At 37.8% G+C, this 20566-nt stretch overlaps 1 protein-coding gene across 2 annotated transcripts in view; it reads left to right on the plus strand.

Moving 5' to 3' along the window:
* The first annotated feature begins 221 nt into the window (after nt 1-221).
* The window catches only part of CLEC1A (C-type lectin domain family 1 member A), a 41838-nt gene continuing 21493 nt past the window's right edge, over nt 222-20566 (plus strand). The window contains exon 1 of one of the 2 annotated variants that reach the window (XM_074194590.1): nt 222-485. In XM_074194590.1, coding sequence (XP_074050691.1) covers nt 371-485 — 115 coding nt within the window. In that variant the 5' untranslated portion in view covers nt 222-370. The remainder of the gene's footprint in view (nt 486-20566) is intronic. The other variant, XM_074194589.1, reaches the window with a different exon arrangement.

Genomic DNA, 20566 nt, shown 5'->3' on the forward strand with positions numbered 1-20566 from the left:
CAACCTTTTATGGCAAAACAATTAAATAGCACAATGCCTTTACTAGCAAGGGGAAAGACTGAAAAACAAATATGATCCAAGATGGTCAGCCCCCTCACTGAAAGCTTGGTAAGGGATGAACCAAACAGGAAAAAAACATATTTTCCCACAGCTTGAGTCTTTGCCATTCCCTCTGACTGCTACAAGTACACAGGAGAAGGGCTGGGCCTCTCCCTTCAGGAACAGGGGTCAGTGACTTCCTCAGAAACTGAAGCCAGCAGCTCAGAGCATTAGGAGTGTTTTTTCCTTCCCCTGAAGCATTGGTCTGCCTTACAATACCCTGGGCAGCTGGAGAATAAACACTGTAGCTTTTTCATCTCTAAGGATTCAGATGCAAGCAAAGTACAACAGTACACTGGACATGCTGGATGATGATGGGGAAACCACCCTAAGTCTGCATTCACAAGCCCTAACCATTGCTCAGAAACCAGGGAGCAAGAACACAGGTATTATCAGCCCCTGCGGTCAGTATGTTTCTTATTAAATAGGCCAGAGATGTTGATACAACATTGTTTATCACTTGGCCAATGCAAAAGAAGAATAGGGAATTCTTGGTGTATATAACCTGGGGAGAGGAAGAAGAAAAGCTTTTGTGAACAGTCATGTTACTATGAGTTCTCTGAAGATGTTGTTAAGAGTTTACTGCTATATGTATTGTTTATGAACCAGTGACATTTTGATTTATATATATATATATGTTCATGTTCATATATGCACATATTCTCATATGATAAAAAATGTAGAACTGGAAGGCATCACTGGGTCAGTTATGTATTTCAGTGAGTGCTTTTTCTCTTTTGATATACTGTGATTTATGTGTATTTGTGCATGTGTATATGTGACTGAGAGAGATGAGGATGATCATATGTCCCATAGTCTGAATTGGTAGAAACTTTTTTGTTTTTCTTACATGAAAACCAAACATTTGATGTCTTATAATGTGAATAACTTGCAAATTATATTTTGAAAGCCACCTCCTACCTGACTTTTTTATCCATTTGGCTTAATAGTTTCAAAATGGAAACATTATCTTTAGCTTTGAAGATAAAAGTAATGTCTTCTAAATCTGGTTCTGCCCTCCCAATTTATAGGCACACCAGATCTGCTAAATGTCTTAATGCTATCAGAATAGGAGCATTTATTCAAGACTCTCTTTCCTTTAAAATGTTAGATTAGTTCTTTTCATCATGTTATTGCTCTTTTCTATTTTTCTAAAATCAAAGATTTCATTTCATTCTTAATTTTATAAAAGAAAAATTGAGATAGGAGAAATTTTATTCTCTACTAGTTTGTGCCACTAACATGAACTTGTCACTTTAATTTCTAGTCTACTTTCAAATATTTCATGCTTAAAGCTAAAATTTTCTTCCATTTTGTAATTTATATTTTCCATTACATTGCAGTTTGCCAAAACCCCCATTTTCCCCCCTTCTCCCATTTCATCCAACTCCCAACCTCATCTCTTCATTTAAAATATCTTCTCCATTCCCTTTATAGCCCTGAAACTTATCCATTTTTGTCCCATAATAATAAAAGTACTTTGGGAGGAATTGGTCCTTTTTTGGGCTCTAGTTGAAATTTCTCCTTTCTCTTCCTGCACTGAATTATTCACTTTTTTATATGCTGTAATGTTATTCCTGGTGTCCCATTTGTAGAAAAATCTCTACACAAGAGCTTCTTCAATACCAATTCCAATTTCCTTTTTTTCTTGAAATGACCTTTGGGGATTTCCAGTCCTCTAGACATTAGGGTGGGGGCCTACTTGATGATAGTTTCTTCAATCATAGGATATGAATGATAGAGTAAGATATTTTTTTTCCCCTTGTAGATCTTACACAGAATTAGATCTGTGGGGAATACTACTATTACTTCTGCTGTTGTTGTTGCTGAAATGGGAAAGTAAGATAGGCCAGTTAGCTCATTTCTTTTGAGCATAGACAACATGATTAAGTGATATAATATCCATGTGAAGTTTGGAGTATTCATAGACTTTCTGTAATTGGTTCTAGTCTCTATGGTGAAAAGAAACTTTTTTAAGTTGGCTATGAAATCAGAAATAGGGTGCATTCAAAAGATACTAACTTGCCAGAGTGATTTATCTTCCTATCTGATGTGTCTTAAAGTCCCATCTATTTACTTTAATGGTAGCTGGATAGGAAAGAGGAAAAGAACTCACTTTGACCAGTTAATGCCTTTTTTTATTAAATTGTTTTGTTATTAAAGATATTATTTGAGTTTTACAATTTTCCCCCCAATCTTATTTCCCTCCCCTCACCTCCCCACGGAAAGCAATCTGTCAGTCTTTACTTTGTTTCCATGTTGTACATTGATCCAAATTGAGTGTGATGAGAGAGAAATCATATCCTTAAGGAAGACACAAGAAGTCTAAGAGGTAACAAGATCAGACAATAAGATATCTATTTTTTTTTTTAATTAAAGGGAATAGTCCTTGTACTTTGTTCAAACTCCACGGCTCTTTATCTGGATACAGATGGCACTCTCCTTTGCAGACAGCCCAAAATTGTTCCTGATTGTTGCACTGATGGAATGAGCAAGTCCTTCAAGATTGAACATCACCCCCATGTTCCTGTTAGGGTATACAGTGTTTTTTCTGGTTCTGCTCATCTCACTCAGCATCAGTTCATGCAAATCCCTCCAGGCTTCCCTGAAATCCCATCCCTCCTGGTATCTAAGAGAACAATAGTGTTCCATGGCATACATATACCATAGTTTGCTAAGCCATTCCCCAATTGAAGGACATTTACTGGATTTCCAATTCTTTGCCACCACAAACAGGGCTGCTATAAATATTTTTGTACAAGTGATGTTTTTAGCCTTTTTCATCATCTCTTCAGGGTATAGACCCAGTAGTGGTATTGCTGGGTTAAAGGGTATGCACATTTTTGTTGCCTTTTGGGCATAGTTCCAAATAGCTCTCCAGAAAGATTGGATGAGTTCACAGCCCCACCAACAGTGTAATAGTGTCCCAGATTTCCCACAACTCTTCCAACAATGATCATTATCCTTTCTGGTCATATTGGCAAATCTGAGAGGTGTGAGGTGGTACCTCAGAGAAGCTTTAATTTGGGTTCTCTAATATTTAATGATTTAGAGCAATTTTTCATATGGCTATGGATTGCTTTGATCTCCTCATTTGTAAATTGCCTTTACATATCCTTTGACCATTTGTCAATTGGGGAATGGATTTTTGTTTTAAAAATATGACTCAGTTTCATATTTCAGAAATGAGTCCTTTGTCAAAATGATTAGTTGTAAAGATTGTTTCCCAATTTACTACATTTCTTTTGATCTTGGTTACAGTAGTTTTATCTGTGCAAAAGCTTTTTAATTTAATGTAATCAAAATCATCTAGCTGGTTTTTGGTGATATTCTCCAACTCTTCTTTAGTCACAAACTGCTCCCCTTTCCATAGATCTGACAGGTAAACTAGTCCTTGATCTTCTAATTTGCTTATAGTATTGTGTTTTTTTATGTCTAAGTCCTGTAATCAAGGAGATCTTATCGTGGTAAAGGGTGTGAGGTGCTGGTCTAATCTAAGTTTGTTCCATACTAACTTCCAATTATCCCAGCAGCTTTTATCAAAGAGGGAGTTTTTATCCCAATGGCCTGACTCTTTGGGTTTATCAAACAGCAGATTACTATAATCATCTCTTGCTTTTGCACATAGTCTATTCCACTGGTTTACCACTCTATTTCTTAGCCACTACCAAACAGTTTTGATGACTGATGCTTTATAATATAATTTTAGATCAGGTAGGGCTAAGCCACCTTCTTTTGCACTTTTTTTCATTAAGGTCCTGGCAATTCTTGACTTTTTATTTCTCCATATGAATTTAGTTACAATTTTTTCTAACTCGTTAAAGTAATTTTTTGGAATTTTGATTGGTAGAGCACTAAAAAGATAGTTTAGTTTTGGTAGAATTGTCATTTTTATTATATTAGCTCTACCTATCCATGAGCAGTTGATATTTGCCCAGTTATTTAAATCTGATTTAATTTGTGTGAGAAGTGTTTTATAATTGTTTTCAAAAAGATTCTGAGTCTATCTTGGCAAATAGACTCCCAAATATATTATATTGTCTGAATGGGATTTCTCTTTCTAGCTCTTCCTGCTGTTTCTTGCTAGACATATATAGAAAAGTTGAGCATTTATGAGGGTTTATTTTATCACCTGCAACTTTGCTAAAATTGCTAATTGTTTCCAGTAGTTTTTTGGATGATTTCTTGGGATTCTCTAGGTAGACCATCATGTCATCTGCAAAGAGTGAGAGTTTTGTCTCTTCCTTCCCAATTCTAATTCCTTCAATTTCTTTTTCTTCTCTAATTGCTGAAGCTAACATTTCTAATACAATATTGAATAGTAGTGGTGATAATGGACATCTTTGTTTCACCCCTGATCTTATTGGGAATGCCTCTAGCCTCTCCCCATTGAATATAATGCTTGTTGATGGTTTCAGATAGCTACTGCTAATTATTTTAAGGAACAGTCCATTTATTCCTACACTCTCTAGTGTTTTTACTAAGAATGGATGCTGTTGGGGCAGCTAGGTGGCATAGTGGATAAAGCTTCAGCTCTGGCCATTCCAGCAGGAACATTTGAAATTCCCCTGGTTCATTGAAAGTCCATCTTTTTCCCTAGAAGAGGACATTCAGCCTTGCTAGCTAGTTGATTCTCGGTTGCATTCCAAGCTCTTTTGCCTTCCGGTATATTATATTCCAAGACCTACAAGCTTCCAATGTAGTTGCTGCTAAGTCCAGTGAGATCCTGACTGTAGCTCCATAATATTTGACTGTGTTCTTCTGGCTGCTTGTCATATTTTCTCTTTGACTTGGGAGTTCTGGAACTTGGCTATAATATTCCTAGGGGTTGTTTTTTTGGGATCTCTTTGTCAGGGGGGGATCAGTGGATCCTCTCCATTCCTATTTTGCCCTCTGCTTCTAGAATATCAGGGCAATTTTCCTGTTGTAATTCTTTGAAAATGATGTCAAGGCTCTTTTCCTGATCATGATTTTCAGGTATTCCAATAATTTTTAAATTGTCTTTCCTAAGTCTGTTTTCCATAGCAGTTGTTTTTTCAATGAGATATTTCACATTTTCTTCTAACTTTTCATTTTTTTTGGTTTTGAAGTATTGATTCCTGATTTCTGGTAAATTCGTCAATCTCCCTGAATTCTATTCTTTGTCTGAAGGATTTGTTCTCCTCAGAGAGTTTTCTTATCTCTTTTTCCATCTGGCCAATTTTGCTTTTTAAAGCATTCTTCTCCTCAATAACTTTTGAACTGTTTTATCCATTTGACCTAAGTTGGTTTTTAGTTTTCTTCAGCATTTTTTGGATTTCCTTGACTAGGCTGCTGACTTCATTTTCATGTTTTTCCTGCATCTCTCTCCTTTCTTTTCCCAGTTTTTCTTCTAACTCCCTCATTTGATTTTCAAAGTCTTTTTTGAGCTGTGTCATAGCCTGAGCCCAATTTCTGTTTTTCTTGGAGTCTTTAGATGCAGGAGCTTGTGCTTCCTCATCTTCAGACTGAGTGTTTTGATCCTTCTTGGGCTCATAGGCAAAATATTTCTCAATGGTGTTCCTCTTTTTCCTCTGCTTACTCATTTTCCCAGCCTAAGCCTGTTTTTGGGGTGCTTCCTGAGCTTTTGGGACACTCCCACAAGGGTCTCAGTGTGTGAGGCTCTGTCCTCCCTCCTGGTCTGTGAATGACTATATGCGACCCCTCTGCCATGAAGCTGAGGTGGGGGGTATCCTGCTGTTCTATGGGGGGGACCCTAGACTGCAATCAGGATCTGAATGTGTTTAGAACCCCGGAGTCCTTTTCCAGGGGCAGAGGACAGAGCTCTGCAGTCTCTCTCTCTTCACTCCCCTCCCTCAGCTCAATGGGCTCATGCCCTGGGGGCTCCTGCTTACTGGCTCTGCCTGCTTATGTTTCCTGGATCTGGACTGTGGTGGCCATGCTGCTAGCTGTGTGCCCTAAGGGCTGGGCTCCAGGTGCTTGCTCTGGCAGAGGTTCCCCCTCACTGTTCCCCCAATTTATGCCTGGTGCTCCCTGGGGTGTAGCTCAGGAAACTCCCCTGCTGCTGTGAGTTGCAGCAGCTCCCAGCTCTCTGGAGCTGCCTCCAGGAGGCTGAAGTTCTTTCACTCTGGTGGGCTACCCCTCTGGCCATCTTGGCTCTGCCTGATTACTAAATCTTTATTGCCCTCCATACTTTCTTCCTTCTGTTTGTATTTTCCCCCTTCCTCCCTTTATCCATATTCCCCAGTATTTTGTTTCTGAATACCACCCCCTGCAGTGTGTTTGCCCTCCTATATCACCCCCTCCCCTTTCTTTCCCCTTTCTCTTTTTCCCTTTTCCCTTCCCTTCCTTTTGTTAGTTCTCCTTTCCCCCCACTCCCCCTCCCTTTCTCCATCCCCCCTCCCATTTTCCCCTTTTAATCCTTGAAAGGTTAGATGTTTTTTAAGTTAACTAAGTATGTGTAAATTGACTTTAAGCCAAGTCTGATGAGAAGAAGATTCAGGTGTTTTTCATCTCCTCCCTTCTTCCCCTCTATTACCATAGGTATTTTGTACCTCTTAGTGTAATGAGATTTACCCCATTCAATCCCCTCCCTGCTCCCATCTCCTTCCTGTCCCCCTTTTTAATGAGGTAGTGTTTTTTAGATCTTTCTATCTGAGTCATAGGAAATTCTGAGTATCTGTCACTTCTAGCTAAGTACATTCTGTCTAATAGAGTTAAAATTCTTGAGAATTATTAGAGTCTTTCTCCCAAGTGGGGTTAAAGCCGGTTACATCCCATTGGATAGCAGTCTTATGGATAGGTCATGAATGTCCATCACTTCTGGCTAGGTATATTCTCTCTGTTAGAGTTAAAATTCTCAAGATCTATGAGAATCTTTTTCCCCATGCTGGAATATAGCCATTTTCCACTTATTGGATAGCAATTTTTTTTACTCCCTCCCCCCCCCTTTTTTAACCTTTTCATGTGTCTCTTGAACCTCCTGTTTGATGTCCAAATTTTCTATTTAGCTCTGGTCTTTTTGTTAGGAACTTTTGGAATTCTTCCATTTCATTAAATGTCCATCTTTTTCCCTGGAAGAGAAGGTTCAGTTTTGTGGGCTAGTAGATTCTTGGCTGCATTCCAAGCTCCCTTGCTCTTCAAAATATCTCGTTCCAGGACCTTCGATCCCTTAATGTTGATGCAGCCAGGTCCTGCATAATATTTTAATTGTTTCTTTCTGGCTGCTTGCAGGATTTTCTCTTTTATTTGATAGTTCTGGAATTTGGCCACAACATTTCTTGATGTTTTCATTTTAGGATCTTTTTCTGGAGGGGATCAATGAATTCTTTCAATAACTACTTTGCCCTCTGGTTCCATGATATCAGGGCAGTTTTCCATCACTAGATCCTGTAATATTAAGTCCAGGCTTTTTTTGCTCTTCAGTGTTTTCAGGAAGTCCAGTAATTCTCCGGTTGCCCCTCCTCGATCTATTCTCAAGGTCAGTGGTTTTGCTGATGAGGTATTTTACATTTTCTTCTATTTTTTCTATTTTTTGGTTTTGTTTAACTGGCTCTTGCTGTCTCATGGAGTCATTAGTTTCTGCAGACTCCATTCTTTTTTTTAGAGAGGAGTTTTCTTCATTAACCTTTTGCAACTCCTTTTCCAATTCTACTTTTGCAACTCCTTTTCCAATTCTACTTTTTTTTAAATTTATTTTTTTATTCTCATTTTGTACAATTTTTTTTACATTAATAAAATATTCTTGTTTACAAGTAAACAAAATACTCCTCCTCCCCCATGAATATAGATAGACTTGCTTGGGCAAAAAAAGTAAAGGGGAGAGAAAAAAATTAAAATTAAAAAAAAAGTAATAGTAATAATTGTAGGTATGGCCAAGTGGTGCAATGGATGAAGCACCCGCCCTGGAGCCACGAGCACCCGAGCCCATATCCAGCCTCAGAAACCCAACAATCACCCAGCCGTGTGACATGCAAGCCACCCCAACCCCACTGCCCTGCAAAAACCTAAAAAAAGAAAAAAAAAGACCCAAAATAAAATAAAATAGCAATAATAGTAGGGGTGGCTGGGTGGCAGACAGAGCATTGGCCCTTGAGCCAGGAACACCTGGGTCCAAATCCGGCCCCCTGACACACAAAGATCACCCAGCCCCACTTGCCCTGCACCCTCCCCCAAATAATAACAAAAAATGTGCTTGAGTCTTTGTTCCAACACCAACAACTCTGTCATGTGTGGATGTCATTCTTTATGGTAAGTCCATCACAAAAGTTACTTCCATATTTTTCCACTGTTGCCATTGCTGATTGCAACTCCCTCCTTTCTTATTTCCTCACTACCATGTACTCTATTTTCTCTCTCCTTTCACTCTGACTCTGCTGTAGGGTCATTGATTGGCTCAGCAGACAGATCCCTTGTCCTGGGGCCAAGAAGCCCTGAGCCCCCATACCACCCCTTAGGCCCAGAATCCACCTGGCCCCATGGTCCTGGGCAGGCCTCCAATCCCAGCCCCTTGCAAGAAGTAAGAAAGAAAATGAATTATATCTGACCACTCTCCCCCCATGGTCTATCCTCTCCTCCTTTATTCACATCCCCACCCCTTCCCCCTGCTCCTCCCTCCTTCTTACTCCAGATGCCTATACCCCATTGAGTATATATGCTATTTCCTCTCCTAGCCATCTCTGATGACAGCAAAGGTTCCCTCATTCCCCCTTGCTTCCCCCCTTCCATATCATTGCAATAGCTCATTGTAATAAAAAAAATCTTACGTGAAATATCTTGGACTATTCCCCCTCTCCTTTTTCTTTCTCCCATTCCATTTCCCTTTTTTCTATTGACTCCATTTTTACACCATATTTTATCTTCGAATTCAGCTTTCTCCTGAGCTTCAACTATAAAAGCTCTCTCTACCTGCTCTATTAACTGAGAAGGTTCATATGAGTATTATCAGTGTCATTTTTCTATGCAGGAATGCATGCAGTTCATCCTCATTAAGTCCCTCATATTTCCCCCCTCTCCTCCAATCTCCATGCTTCACCTGAGTCCTGTATCTGAAGATCAAACCTTCTGTTCAGCTCTGGCCATTCCAGCAGGAACATTTGAAATTCCCCTGGTTCATTGAAAGTCCATCTTTTTCCCTAGAAGAGGACATTCAGCCTTGCTAGCTAGTTGATTCTTGGTTGCATTCCAAGCTCTTTTGCCTTCCGGTATATTATATTCCAAGACCTACAAGCTTCCAATGTAGTTGCTGCTAAGTCCAGTGAGATCCTGACTGTAGCTCCATAATATTTGACTGTGTTCTTCTGGCTGCTTGTCATATTTTCTCTTTGACTTGGGAGTTCTGGAACTTGGCTATAATATTCCTAGGGGTTGTTTTTTTGGGATCTCTTTCTCAGGGGGGGATCAGTGGATCCTCTCCATTCCTATTTTGCCCTCTGCTTCTAGAATATCAGGGCAATTTTCCTGTTGTAATTCTTTGAAAATGATGTCAAGGCTCTTTTCCTGATCATGATTTTCAGGTATTCCAATAATTTTTAAATTGTCTTTCCTAAGTCTGTTTTCTATAGCAGTTGTTTTTTCAATGAGATATTTCACATTTTCTTCTAACTTTTCATTTTTTTGGTTTTGAAGTATTTATTCCTGATTTCTGGTAAATTCATCAATCTCCCTGAATTCTATTCTTTGTCTGAAGGATTTGTTCTCCTCAGAGAGTTTTCTTATCTCTTTTTCCATCTGGACAATTTTGCTTTTTAAAGCATTCTTCTCCTCAATAACTTTTGAACTGTTTTATCCATTTGACTTAAGCTGGTTTTTAGTTTTCTTCAACATTTTTTGGATTTCCTTGACTAGGCTTGCTGACTTCATTTTCATGTTTTTCCTGCATCTCTCTCCTTTCTTTTCCCAGTTTTTCTTCTAACTCCCTCATTTGATTTTCAAAGTCTTTTTTGAGCTGTGTCATAGCCTGAGCCCAATTTCTGTTTTTCTTGGAGTCTTTAGATGCAGGAGCTTGTGCTTCCTCATCTTCAGACTGAGTGTTTTGATCCTTCTTGGGCTCATAGGCAAAATATTTCTCAATGGTGTTCCTCTTTTTCCTCTGCTTACTCATTTTCCCAGCCTAAGCCTGTTTTTGGGGTGCTTCCTGAGCTTTTGGGACACTCCCACAAGGGTCTCAGTGTGTGAGGCTCTGTCCTCCCTCCTGGTCTGTGAATGACTATATGCGACCCCTCTGCCATGAAGCTGAGGTGGGGGGTATCCTGCTGTTCTATGGGGGGGGGGGCCCTAGACTGTAATCAGGATCTGAATGTGTTTAGAACCCCGGAGTACTTTTCCAGGGGCAGAGGACCGAGCTCTGCAGTCTCTCTCTTCATTCCCCTCCCTCAGCTCAATGGGCTCATGCCCTGGGGGCTCCTGCTTACTGGCTCTGCCTGCTTCTGTTTCTGGCTCTGGGCTGCAGAAAGACCAAGCTGCTCCCTGTGTGCCCTGAGGGCTGGGCTCCCCATACTCGCTCTGGCAGAGGTCCCCTGCTGTTCCCCCACTTTGTGCCCGGTGCTCCTCGGGGTGCAGCTCAGGAGACTCCTCCGCTGCTGTGAGCTGAGACTCCCAGCACCCTGGGGCTGCCTTCGGGAGGCTGAAGATCTTTGCCTCTGGCGGGCCCCCCCTCTGGTGGGCCGTCCCTCCGACCCGGGGGAGCAGAGCCTTTCTGCTCTTTTCCAGGTTACCTTGGGTAGGAGAACTGCCTCACTGGGTCCCTTTGTGGGTTCTGTCTCTTGAAAGTTTAGTTAGAGTCCTTAGCTGATGAGTTTTATCAGAGAGCTCCTAAGACTTGATCCCTTCTTGGGCCATCTTGGCTCCGCCCCCAATTCTACTTTTGAAAGAGCTTTCCATTTGCCCAATTGAGGTTTTGAGAGAATTATTCTCATTTTGTTTTTGTCCAGTTGATGATCTGAGAGATTTGCTCTCATTTTGTATTTGTCCAATTGTATTTTTTAAGGATTTGTTTTCTTGTTGCAAGGTATTAATTGTCTCTCCCAAATTTTCCAGTTGATTTTTAAACTCCTTCCTTATTTCTTCAAGGAAGTCTTTCTGTGTTGAAGACCAGGTCGCATTCTCCTCAGAGATTCTAGGTCTCTTTGAGTTAGGGTCTTTCCCTTCCAAGAATTTTTCTATGGATCCACCTTTCTGCTGACCCTTCTTCGTTTTGTTAAGACCTTGAGTTGGGGAGTGGCTGGTTCCCAGGGAGCTTGTGATCAATAGAGGCTTTACTCACTGTGTGCAATTTCTCTGGCTGGTCAGTAGGAGGTGCTGGTCACTTTCTCTGGAGTGTCTGCGACCTTGATTGAGGCCTTCTCCCTTAGCTTGAAGGGAGGAGTTGAAGCTAATGAATCCTGCAATGGAGGCATGGACTCAGAGTTTCTCAGACCAGAGGAGCCCAGGGATGGTGTCCATAGCTCTCCTGCACCAGAACTCTCCCCCAGCCCTGTTGGCAAGCTCCAGGTTTCAGCACACCCCTGCTCCCTGACTCAAGCCCCCACTGTCTAGCCCCATGACTGATCCAGTGGGTCTGGCTCTCAGGCCCTCAGACTCCCCAGCTCCAATTCAGCTGCTAATCTGGCTCATCCGGGGCTGATCTGCCCTCTGTGCCCAGACTCACCCCCCAGAATTCTTCCAGTGCTGCTGAGGGAGACAAATCCTGAGGTAGATGTTCTTTCTCCTGGCTTTTCTTTCTGGGTTTTGTGGGTTGAATTTCTTTTAAGAGGTTTGTTTCATATGCTAGATGGGGAAAGATCAGGAGACTTCAGAACTGTGCCTGTCCTCTCTCTGCCATCTTGGCCAGAAGTCCCAGTTAATGCCTTTTAAATGCAACCTACTTTATTTCTACAACTACAAAAAGTCTCATCTAAATCAGATGGTTAGCACACCTTCTAGAATCACTTACACCAAATTTGTACATGCCCCAAAATCTATACTGGGATTTCATCAACTGGGCATATCATGGTCCTTATAAGGACTCATTTTCAATTGGTGAATCCCACTCCCATTTATAATAGGAAAAACAAAAATATAACAAGAGGGCAATTCAGCTCAATGGATAGAGAACTGACCTTGAAATAGAATTCAAGTCTTGCCCCTGATACACATTAGCTATGTGACCTTAGTTAAGCCACTAAGTCTGTGCTCTTGGCAGATTTCTGTGACTATGACTTGCAGAAGCAGTAGCAGGCTGCAATGAATTTCCTCAAGTGGGAGTTCTCTATGCTGATAAAATCACAAATCCAGTCCCCATTCCTAGAACAATGATTGGTATTTAAAGCATGCTTTAATGTTTAAAAAGCACTTTACATAGATTATCTTATTTGAGACTCACAATAACCTTACAAAATAGGAACTACAGCTATCCTATTTTACAGTTTTATCAATAGTTGCAATAGTATCAGAGGAATATGAATTCAGAGCTTTATGCTTTCAAATCTACTACTGAAAAGAATTAGAATCTCCTGTTATTGAAGGGAAGCATTAGCATTATGAGAGAACATTATGTTCAAATTCCTGGTACTGGGATGACAGGGGTAGAGCAGTAGGAGTAGCAGGGTAGGATATCAGTCCCATTTGAAGGAAAAGGCTAATGAGTCAGGGAGTGGAGGCTAGGGAACATATCTTGAAGACAAACAAACATCTGGACATAAAAACCTCACCCTTGTGTGCCAACAATGAATAATTATATTTCTAAGCTTAGACAATAGTAGAACTATTTGAAGGAAATGATATAAATTTTTTAAAAACTGAAAAAGAAAACAGAATCTAGAAAGAATTTTTGATAAATTTTTTAAAATAAATATATATAAAAAAGAATCAGTTATAAAAATAAGGTTCAGGGATTTCTCTGGGGAACTGAGTATTTATAATAGAACTATTATTTCTGAACAGTTTAAATGCATTATTCAGGATTAGTGTAAAAATTAATTGTAATAGTAATAGAATGAAGTGGTACTTATTCCTTTTGTCATTTAAAAACCAGTAGCTAGCACTTTAAGGCTTGGGAAATACTTTACATGTGTTATCTCATTTAGCCCTTGAAACATCCCTATGATGAAGTTGTTATAATTATTCTCATTTTACAGATGAAGAAATTGAGGGAGGCTGAGATAAGACCAGAAAGTAGACTATACCATGTGGATATCTCATATATTTAGTTATTTGAATTCCTTCATAGGTTCACACATCCCAGTAAAGTAATATTTTTATGATTAATAACTATTTTCCAAATTACAAAAAGTTCAGTGTGAAAGGTAGCATTGTTTCATATAGTTTTGCAAGTCTCTTTAATGACTGGCTTAACAGAAGATAGCTTAATTCTCATATCTGCTTTCTGTGTCTGGTGTGATATGTCATTTTGGTTGAAGTATATGAACAAAATCTCACCTTATGCAAATATGTAGTTGGCAAAGAGAGTATTTTATTAGACAGTGGTGTGCTGGAGCCAGTTCAAATTTAACAAAACTGTTCAGTTGTTAGTATGAATATTTACTTCCCAGAAATTGGCAAATACTACAAATCAGGACTTGACTTATTGCTTTGCTAATTGTCTAGACTTTTAAAAATTATGGAAAAAAATCTTAGTAATACAGATTGAACTCAAAACTGTGGAATCACATCTATTCTTTAATGGTTGTTAAATATTTGACAACCTATCATTTTTAATAGATAAACATCTTAGTATTATGGAAATAATTTTGATTTCACAGATTCCTTGAATGGGTCTTAGAGATCCTCAGGGGTCCATGGACCATACTGTGACAACTGTTGGTTTAGGGAAATAAGAGGAGGAACCATCTGATTTCAAGAAGACAGTTTACACTGGTTGTAGATAAAACTAGTTTGAGATTCAGGCTCAAAAATAATAAATGTATGTACTAGTTTTCCTCTCCATCTCTTCCACTTCTCTCTTTCCACATCTGTCTGTCCTATCAATCTGTGTCCAGGTGAACCCAGTCGTTTTTGTTTCTTTTTTTGAAGTATGGATGTCAAGAAGAAAAGATAGGAAAAAAGATGAAGTTGTTACAAAGTTCAACCAGTATATTTTGCACCTATTGCAAGATTTCTGCCCCTACTTGCAAACAGGTGGCTTATTGAGACTCTAGATGGGGAAGACAGGTGAGGAGGAAATCAATTTCTTCCTTATTAGAATCATCAGAAATTTAAACCTAGAGGAAACAATTAAAACCAAAGCACAACAAAAAAAGGACAAGCTGAGGTCAAAGATTCCTCTGTGTAATGTTAAGCTAATCACTTTAATCTTTCAGTGCCTCATCTCTAAAAAAGAGAATGGGGAATAATAATAATAATAATAATAATAATAATAATAATTAATAATAATAATGACAATAATGATACTAAATAGTATTAGTTTTGCAAAGTTTTGCAAAGCATTTGACATATTTTCTCTCATTGGAGCCTCCTTGCTATGGATTAGGAAAATGAATTAGAATAAAATTAGGAAAACAGCTGGAATTTTTTCTGACTTCAATTCCCATCCTTTATCTTCTATATCGTGATTTCTCTTTTAATTTTTAGATGAGTTCTAATGGTATTTTCAGCTTCAAAAATCATGTGATCTATGAGAAGCTGGTCATATATTGGAACCTTTTTATAACTTTGTCATTGTCATCTATTTAATGGATGTTTTAAGAGGTAAAACCAGATTTATGCTAGCGAATATTTAACAACTGGCTCTCCAGAAAAAATGTACATATGATACACTTTGAAATTTAATTTCCATATTAATATTTTCTGCATCATTTTCTTAGACCATCAGCAAAATAATAATAAAGTTTCTGTAGGCCTTTTTTTCCCAAATCTAGTTCCAGTATGCCTACTGAATAAAAATCACCAAAATGTGAGATAACTTTAGTGCTTTAGAAAATAATTTTGTTTTTATATTTAATTAATTAAATTTATTTGAAAGGAAACCCAAATTGGCATATCTTATAAAATAAATGTCAGTTGAATGAATGAATAATAAAATTGGCTTTGAGGTGAAACATTGGTATGGAGTTTTTGGTTTCTTCCAGATTACAGAAACTGAATCAGGAGCAACCATGGAGGTCATCTAGTTCAATCTTTACAGGGACAGAAATTCCTTTGTCAACATCCCAAATGAGTGGTCATCTAACCTTGTCTTGAAGATCTCTAGGGAGGGGAAAACTCACTACTGCCTAAACAGATCATTTCATTTTTAAAAATGGTCCTAACATTGCTCCTCTGCATTGTTCCTAGGTCTGCCCTCCAGAACCCATCTAACATCTCTTCCACAAAATAATCCCTGCCTTTGGCCCTCTTCTTTTTCCTTTTCCCTATATTATATAAGTCATGGAGGAATTCTTCTATAAGCAATACAAACTTTTTAGATAGAATTTTATGCTTTATTTAGAAGCATATAGAAAGAATGATGATTTGAAACCAAATTTTGATCAGTCTGCTTGTGAGAGCTCAGTGAGACTTGGAGTATATTCACTATATTCCACATATACAGATCAATCTATTACAGAAACATCTTCACTTAGTATAGAATCTATAGGAAATTGTGCTTTACCTGAATGATCTTCTCAAGGTCTCCTTGGTGAATCATGGTGAATATCAGAGTCAGTGGGACTTTGATGAAGAACAATGAGGAAGACCATGAGCATTTCTCCCCATTGCTTTGCAGGCCCAGGTGAACTCTAATGAGAATTGACTACTCAGTTATCAGAAATCTATTAAAATAGTATGTCTTCTATGTCTAACAACTGGACCTTTGAAAGTTTGGAGAATTCTAACTCTGGAATCCTTTATTAATTTTCCCAGATGAACTTTTTTTCATAAATTTATATAAAATAAGATCCAAGCCTCCACCTGTGCAATATTTTTTATTTATAGCATAGGTGGGTAATCTTGCTTTTGCCATGGCCATTTGAATATTTATAACATCATTAGAGGGAGAAACAAAATTAAAAACTTAAAAATTAGTCTACTATATTTGGTCAAACATTTAATTAATTCACCCCTAAAATACTCCTAGATTTATTGAATATCAAGTCCCACCTGAGGTTGCCATGGCACACCAGACCAAATGATTTTGCAGGCTTCATATGGTCACAGGCCAGATGTTCCCTGCCCAGATTTACAGATCTTGCAAGAAACACAAATCACAAAAGCATTTAATGGAGTCAAAAATAAAGAGGGCAGATTCAAGTAACTCTGTCAATCTCTCCTTCCACAACTGTCCATATGCAGATAAGCTAAATTTTCTGATTTCCTGATATAGGCTGGGGGTGGGGGTGGGGGGAACCAACCAAGCAAACCCTTCTGGGGAAAACTTTGGGAGGGATAAATAAACTCAATGTATAGGTAAGTGGGATGGACTAGAGTCCTAGTGATGGACTCTGAAGTTTATTGTAAACCTTTAATTGGCTTTGATTTCAGGTTTGTGCTGCCATCTTTTCCCAGGCATAGCAGAGCTTATGGATCCTTTATTTCTGAAATCTTTGTAACTTGGATAAACTAAGTGCATGTCATGTCAGTATCTCCTGTCCAATGGAACAGTCCTTTAATGTCAAATCATCCCATTATTGTGCTACTATTACAACAATTCAAGATCCCCACCTCCCCTTTCCATATGATTCTTGATTTTATTTCAGCTTCTTAGTCAAATTTTCAGCTTCTAAAGGAATCCTTGTATAAAGGCATCAGTCTGCATAGAATTCTAACATTCTAAATCTTCCTCTATTGAATAGCAGCCTCCTCTTAGATTTCCTATTGTGGTTATTTGAAGATAGTCTGCGGAGGGGCAATGTTGCAAGCTTTTATTATAAAATACAAAATAAGTACACTTCTAAAATTCAAATGCTATTCATTATTTAAAACCTGGGGAAATTATTATACAATATTTAGGCAGAGAGTTCAGATATTCTCATGGTCTTTCACATAGTCCTTCCTTTACTAATATCCCACTCACTCTGCTGCTTACTGATGTATGGAAGTGACCTTGAGAATCCTATGTCAGGAGAAAACAATATTTGTAAGCCCTAAAAAAAAGTGGAAATATTTTTAATTTTGGACCAATGATAGATTTTTTTTAAAGTAATGAGATACAGGAAAGAATTATTTATCTATATCTGTTATTCTTCTTTGGAATGTTTATACCATTTTTAGACCTATCCATATCTCCTTGCCAAACATGCTTCAAGTAAACAGTATGGGAGTTTCCTTCTAAAAAATAAAATCCAATTAAAGCCAAGCCAAACAGAGGCACCTCCCAGGCAGTTTTAGCACATAAAAAGGTGCTTTGTTCCAGGATGAAACCCCTTGAGAGAGAGACCTCATTAAAGTCGAGGGCATTTGGAACAATCTTGAAGAACATTAAATTCAGCCTAAGGAGAAAACACAGAAGGAATTAAAACCATTGTGGGGAGGGGGGAGAAAAATATCAGAGAAATTCTGATCCTAAACTTCTTTCCAAAGACAAAAAAGGTTCTAACCTGAACTAGTATTAAGTCAACTTTGGAAAGCTTCTAAAGGTCATAATGATGAAATTTTTTTAATTGCAACAAAAAGTAGAATGTACTCCAGTTGTAATTAGAGAAAGATGGTTCCCTCCAAATGATCCTGGAAAGTTTTAACCCTCTATGGATAGAACCATAAGATATCCTTTTAACTATCCCAGAGGAAATTCTAAGAAGGGGAATTGTTACTATTGTGGAACATAAATTAAAGATTCCAAGCATCAAGGTTTCATTGCAAAGTAGAAAATTAATATAAATTTCTAGGAAAATTAGGGCAAAATTCTATAATATCAATATTGATCAAATTATATAAATCATTTTGTGTGGTCCTTAAACTGGGATATATGTCTAGCTGGATCAATCTTGAAATGGATGGTCTCCTTCCCTAACTCTAAATTATTGTCTTCTTTGCTCCCAAAGTGATTTTTCCTAAAATCCAAGCATCATAATATGAGTGAACCTTCCTCCCAATTCACTAAACTCCACTGGCTCCCTAATAACTCCATGGTCAAATTTTTTTAAGTCTGCTATTTGATATTTAAAACCCTTCACAACGGAAAAATTCTACTTTTTCAGTCTTCTCACTTTTTATTCTCTTCCATATATGGTACAATCCATTATACTAAGATACTTATTTTTTTTCATATAGTAAACCATTTTTGTCTATGCATTTGCACTATCTTTTCCCCATGTCTGGAATGCTTTCCCTCCTCACCTCTGGTTCCTTACCTTCCCTAGCTTCCTTGAAGACTTAAGTCAAAGCTACCATTTTTTCAAGATTCATTTTCCATCCCCTTCCTCCCTTCCCCCTCTTATCCTCACCATTAGTATCTTCTGTCCAAGATTACCTCACATTTACAATGCAAAAAAAGTATCTTGTCCAAACCAAGTTATCTAGCTATCTCCATGTACCTATGACATGGGATGGTACAAATCTCATGTACTTCTCACTCTCTCCCATGAGAAGGTGAAATCCTTGAGGACAAGGACCTATTTGTATTTTTTACCTTTCTTTGCTGCTGTATCCCTAGACCTTACTTAGCATAAGTATTCCAGTCTATAAGAAATACTTTTCAACTACACTGCCTGGAAAAAAAATTATGAAAGAAAGCTTCAAGTCCTATTGTTGATTTGCATTTCAAAAATTCCAGTATTTTTTGCAATATTTGCAAAGATAATAATAATTCCATTATTGGAACTCAAGAAGCTTGACATACTAACTGAACTAATCGCTATTGAAAGTAATAGATCTTTTTATTTCATTCAAATTATTTCCTTTTTCTTTATTTATTTTTCTTTTAAATTTTTGAAAAATATTTTATTTATATCCTTTTCTAATTGTTTTATTTAGGAAGAATGCCATATGCCTTAAGTACAGACATCCAAAGGATCATGGTATAAGAGGCAAGTGTAACAAGGGAAAAGCATGAGAGTCACAGTTGGCACATTTGAAACTATGATAGATGAACAATCTCTCTCCCTGGGTTCAAGAATGCTAGTGGGAGAGGAAAAAAAAACAGGGAAAGGAGTCACACAGAGAACCCTGGGCATGATGGCTTTCCAGCCATAGTAGAAGAAAGGAATCCATTTGGTTGGTGAATTAGAATTTATTAATACCTACTGTGTGTCAGATACTGTAATAAGCACAATGATCTTTCTAAAGGCTACTGACATTGACACCCTAGTCTCATTCTAAGACTTCTGAGTCCACATTTTTAAAATAAATCAAGAACTGAGTCAAATTTATAAGAATACAAATCATTCCCCCATTGATAAATGGTCAAAGGATATGAATAGGCAGTTCTCAGACAAAGAAATTAAATTAAATTTAAATTTAAATAAATTAAAATAATTTTAAGGTACCTCCTCATACCTATCAGATTGGCTAATATGACAAAAAAGGAAAATGATCAATGTCAGAGGGGATAGGGGAAAACTGGAACACTACTGCACTACTGCATTGTTGGTGGAGTGGTGAACTGATTCAACCTTTCTGGAGAACAATTTGGAATATGCCTGAAGGACAATCCAGCAATACCACTACTAAGTCTATATGCCAAAAAGATCATAAGAAAGTATAAAAATCCCACAAGTACAAGAATATTTATAGCAATTCTTTTTGTAATGGCAAAGAATTAGAAAATTGAGAGAATATCTACCAATTGGGGAATGTCTGCACAAATTGTGGGATATGAATGTGATGGAAATTGTGAGCGATCAGACTTTGGTAAAGCCTGGAAAGACTTGCATGAATTGATACTGAGTGAAGTGAGCAGAATCAGGAGAATATGGCACAATAACAGCAATATTATGTGGTAATCAATTATGATGAATTTGTTCTGGCCAGCTGTACAATGATCAATGACAATTCTAAAAGATTTGTGATGGAAAATGTCAGCCAAATCCAGAGAAGGAACTATGGAGTCTGAATGCAGACTAAAACATATAATTTTCAATTTTTAAAATTTGCTTTATGTTTTGTGTTTTTTCCCCTCCCATGGTTTTTATTCCTTTTTGTTCTGATTCTCCTTTCACAATATAATTAATATGGAAATATGTTTAACATAATTATCCATGTATATTCTATATTAGATTATTTGCTGGCAAGGGATGAGGGGGAGGGAAGGGAGGGAGGAAAAGGTGGAACTCAAAACCTGATAAAAATAATTGTTGAAAACTACCTATGCATGTAGTTGGAAAAATAAATAAATAAATTTATTTCATTTTTTAAAAATCCACTTCTGAGTTCACAGTTAATTATTCATTGCAGACTTTCAGGAATTCAGATAACACTAGTGTTTTAGAGGGAAGGATTGTGTCATTTCATTGGATTTTTTTTTTCTTTGCCTCTGTTGTCACAGCTAAGAAACTGGAAAGTTAGACATTTCTTCTTTGGAAGCTATGAGACATTAGAAAACTCCAGATGTGGAAAGTTTCAGAAAAGAGTCAGGAAG

This window comes from Macrotis lagotis, chromosome 7, assembly GCF_037893015.1.
Source record: "Macrotis lagotis isolate mMagLag1 chromosome 7, bilby.v1.9.chrom.fasta, whole genome shotgun sequence".
Classification (NCBI taxonomy): domain Eukaryota; kingdom Metazoa; phylum Chordata; class Mammalia; order Peramelemorphia; family Peramelidae; genus Macrotis; species Macrotis lagotis.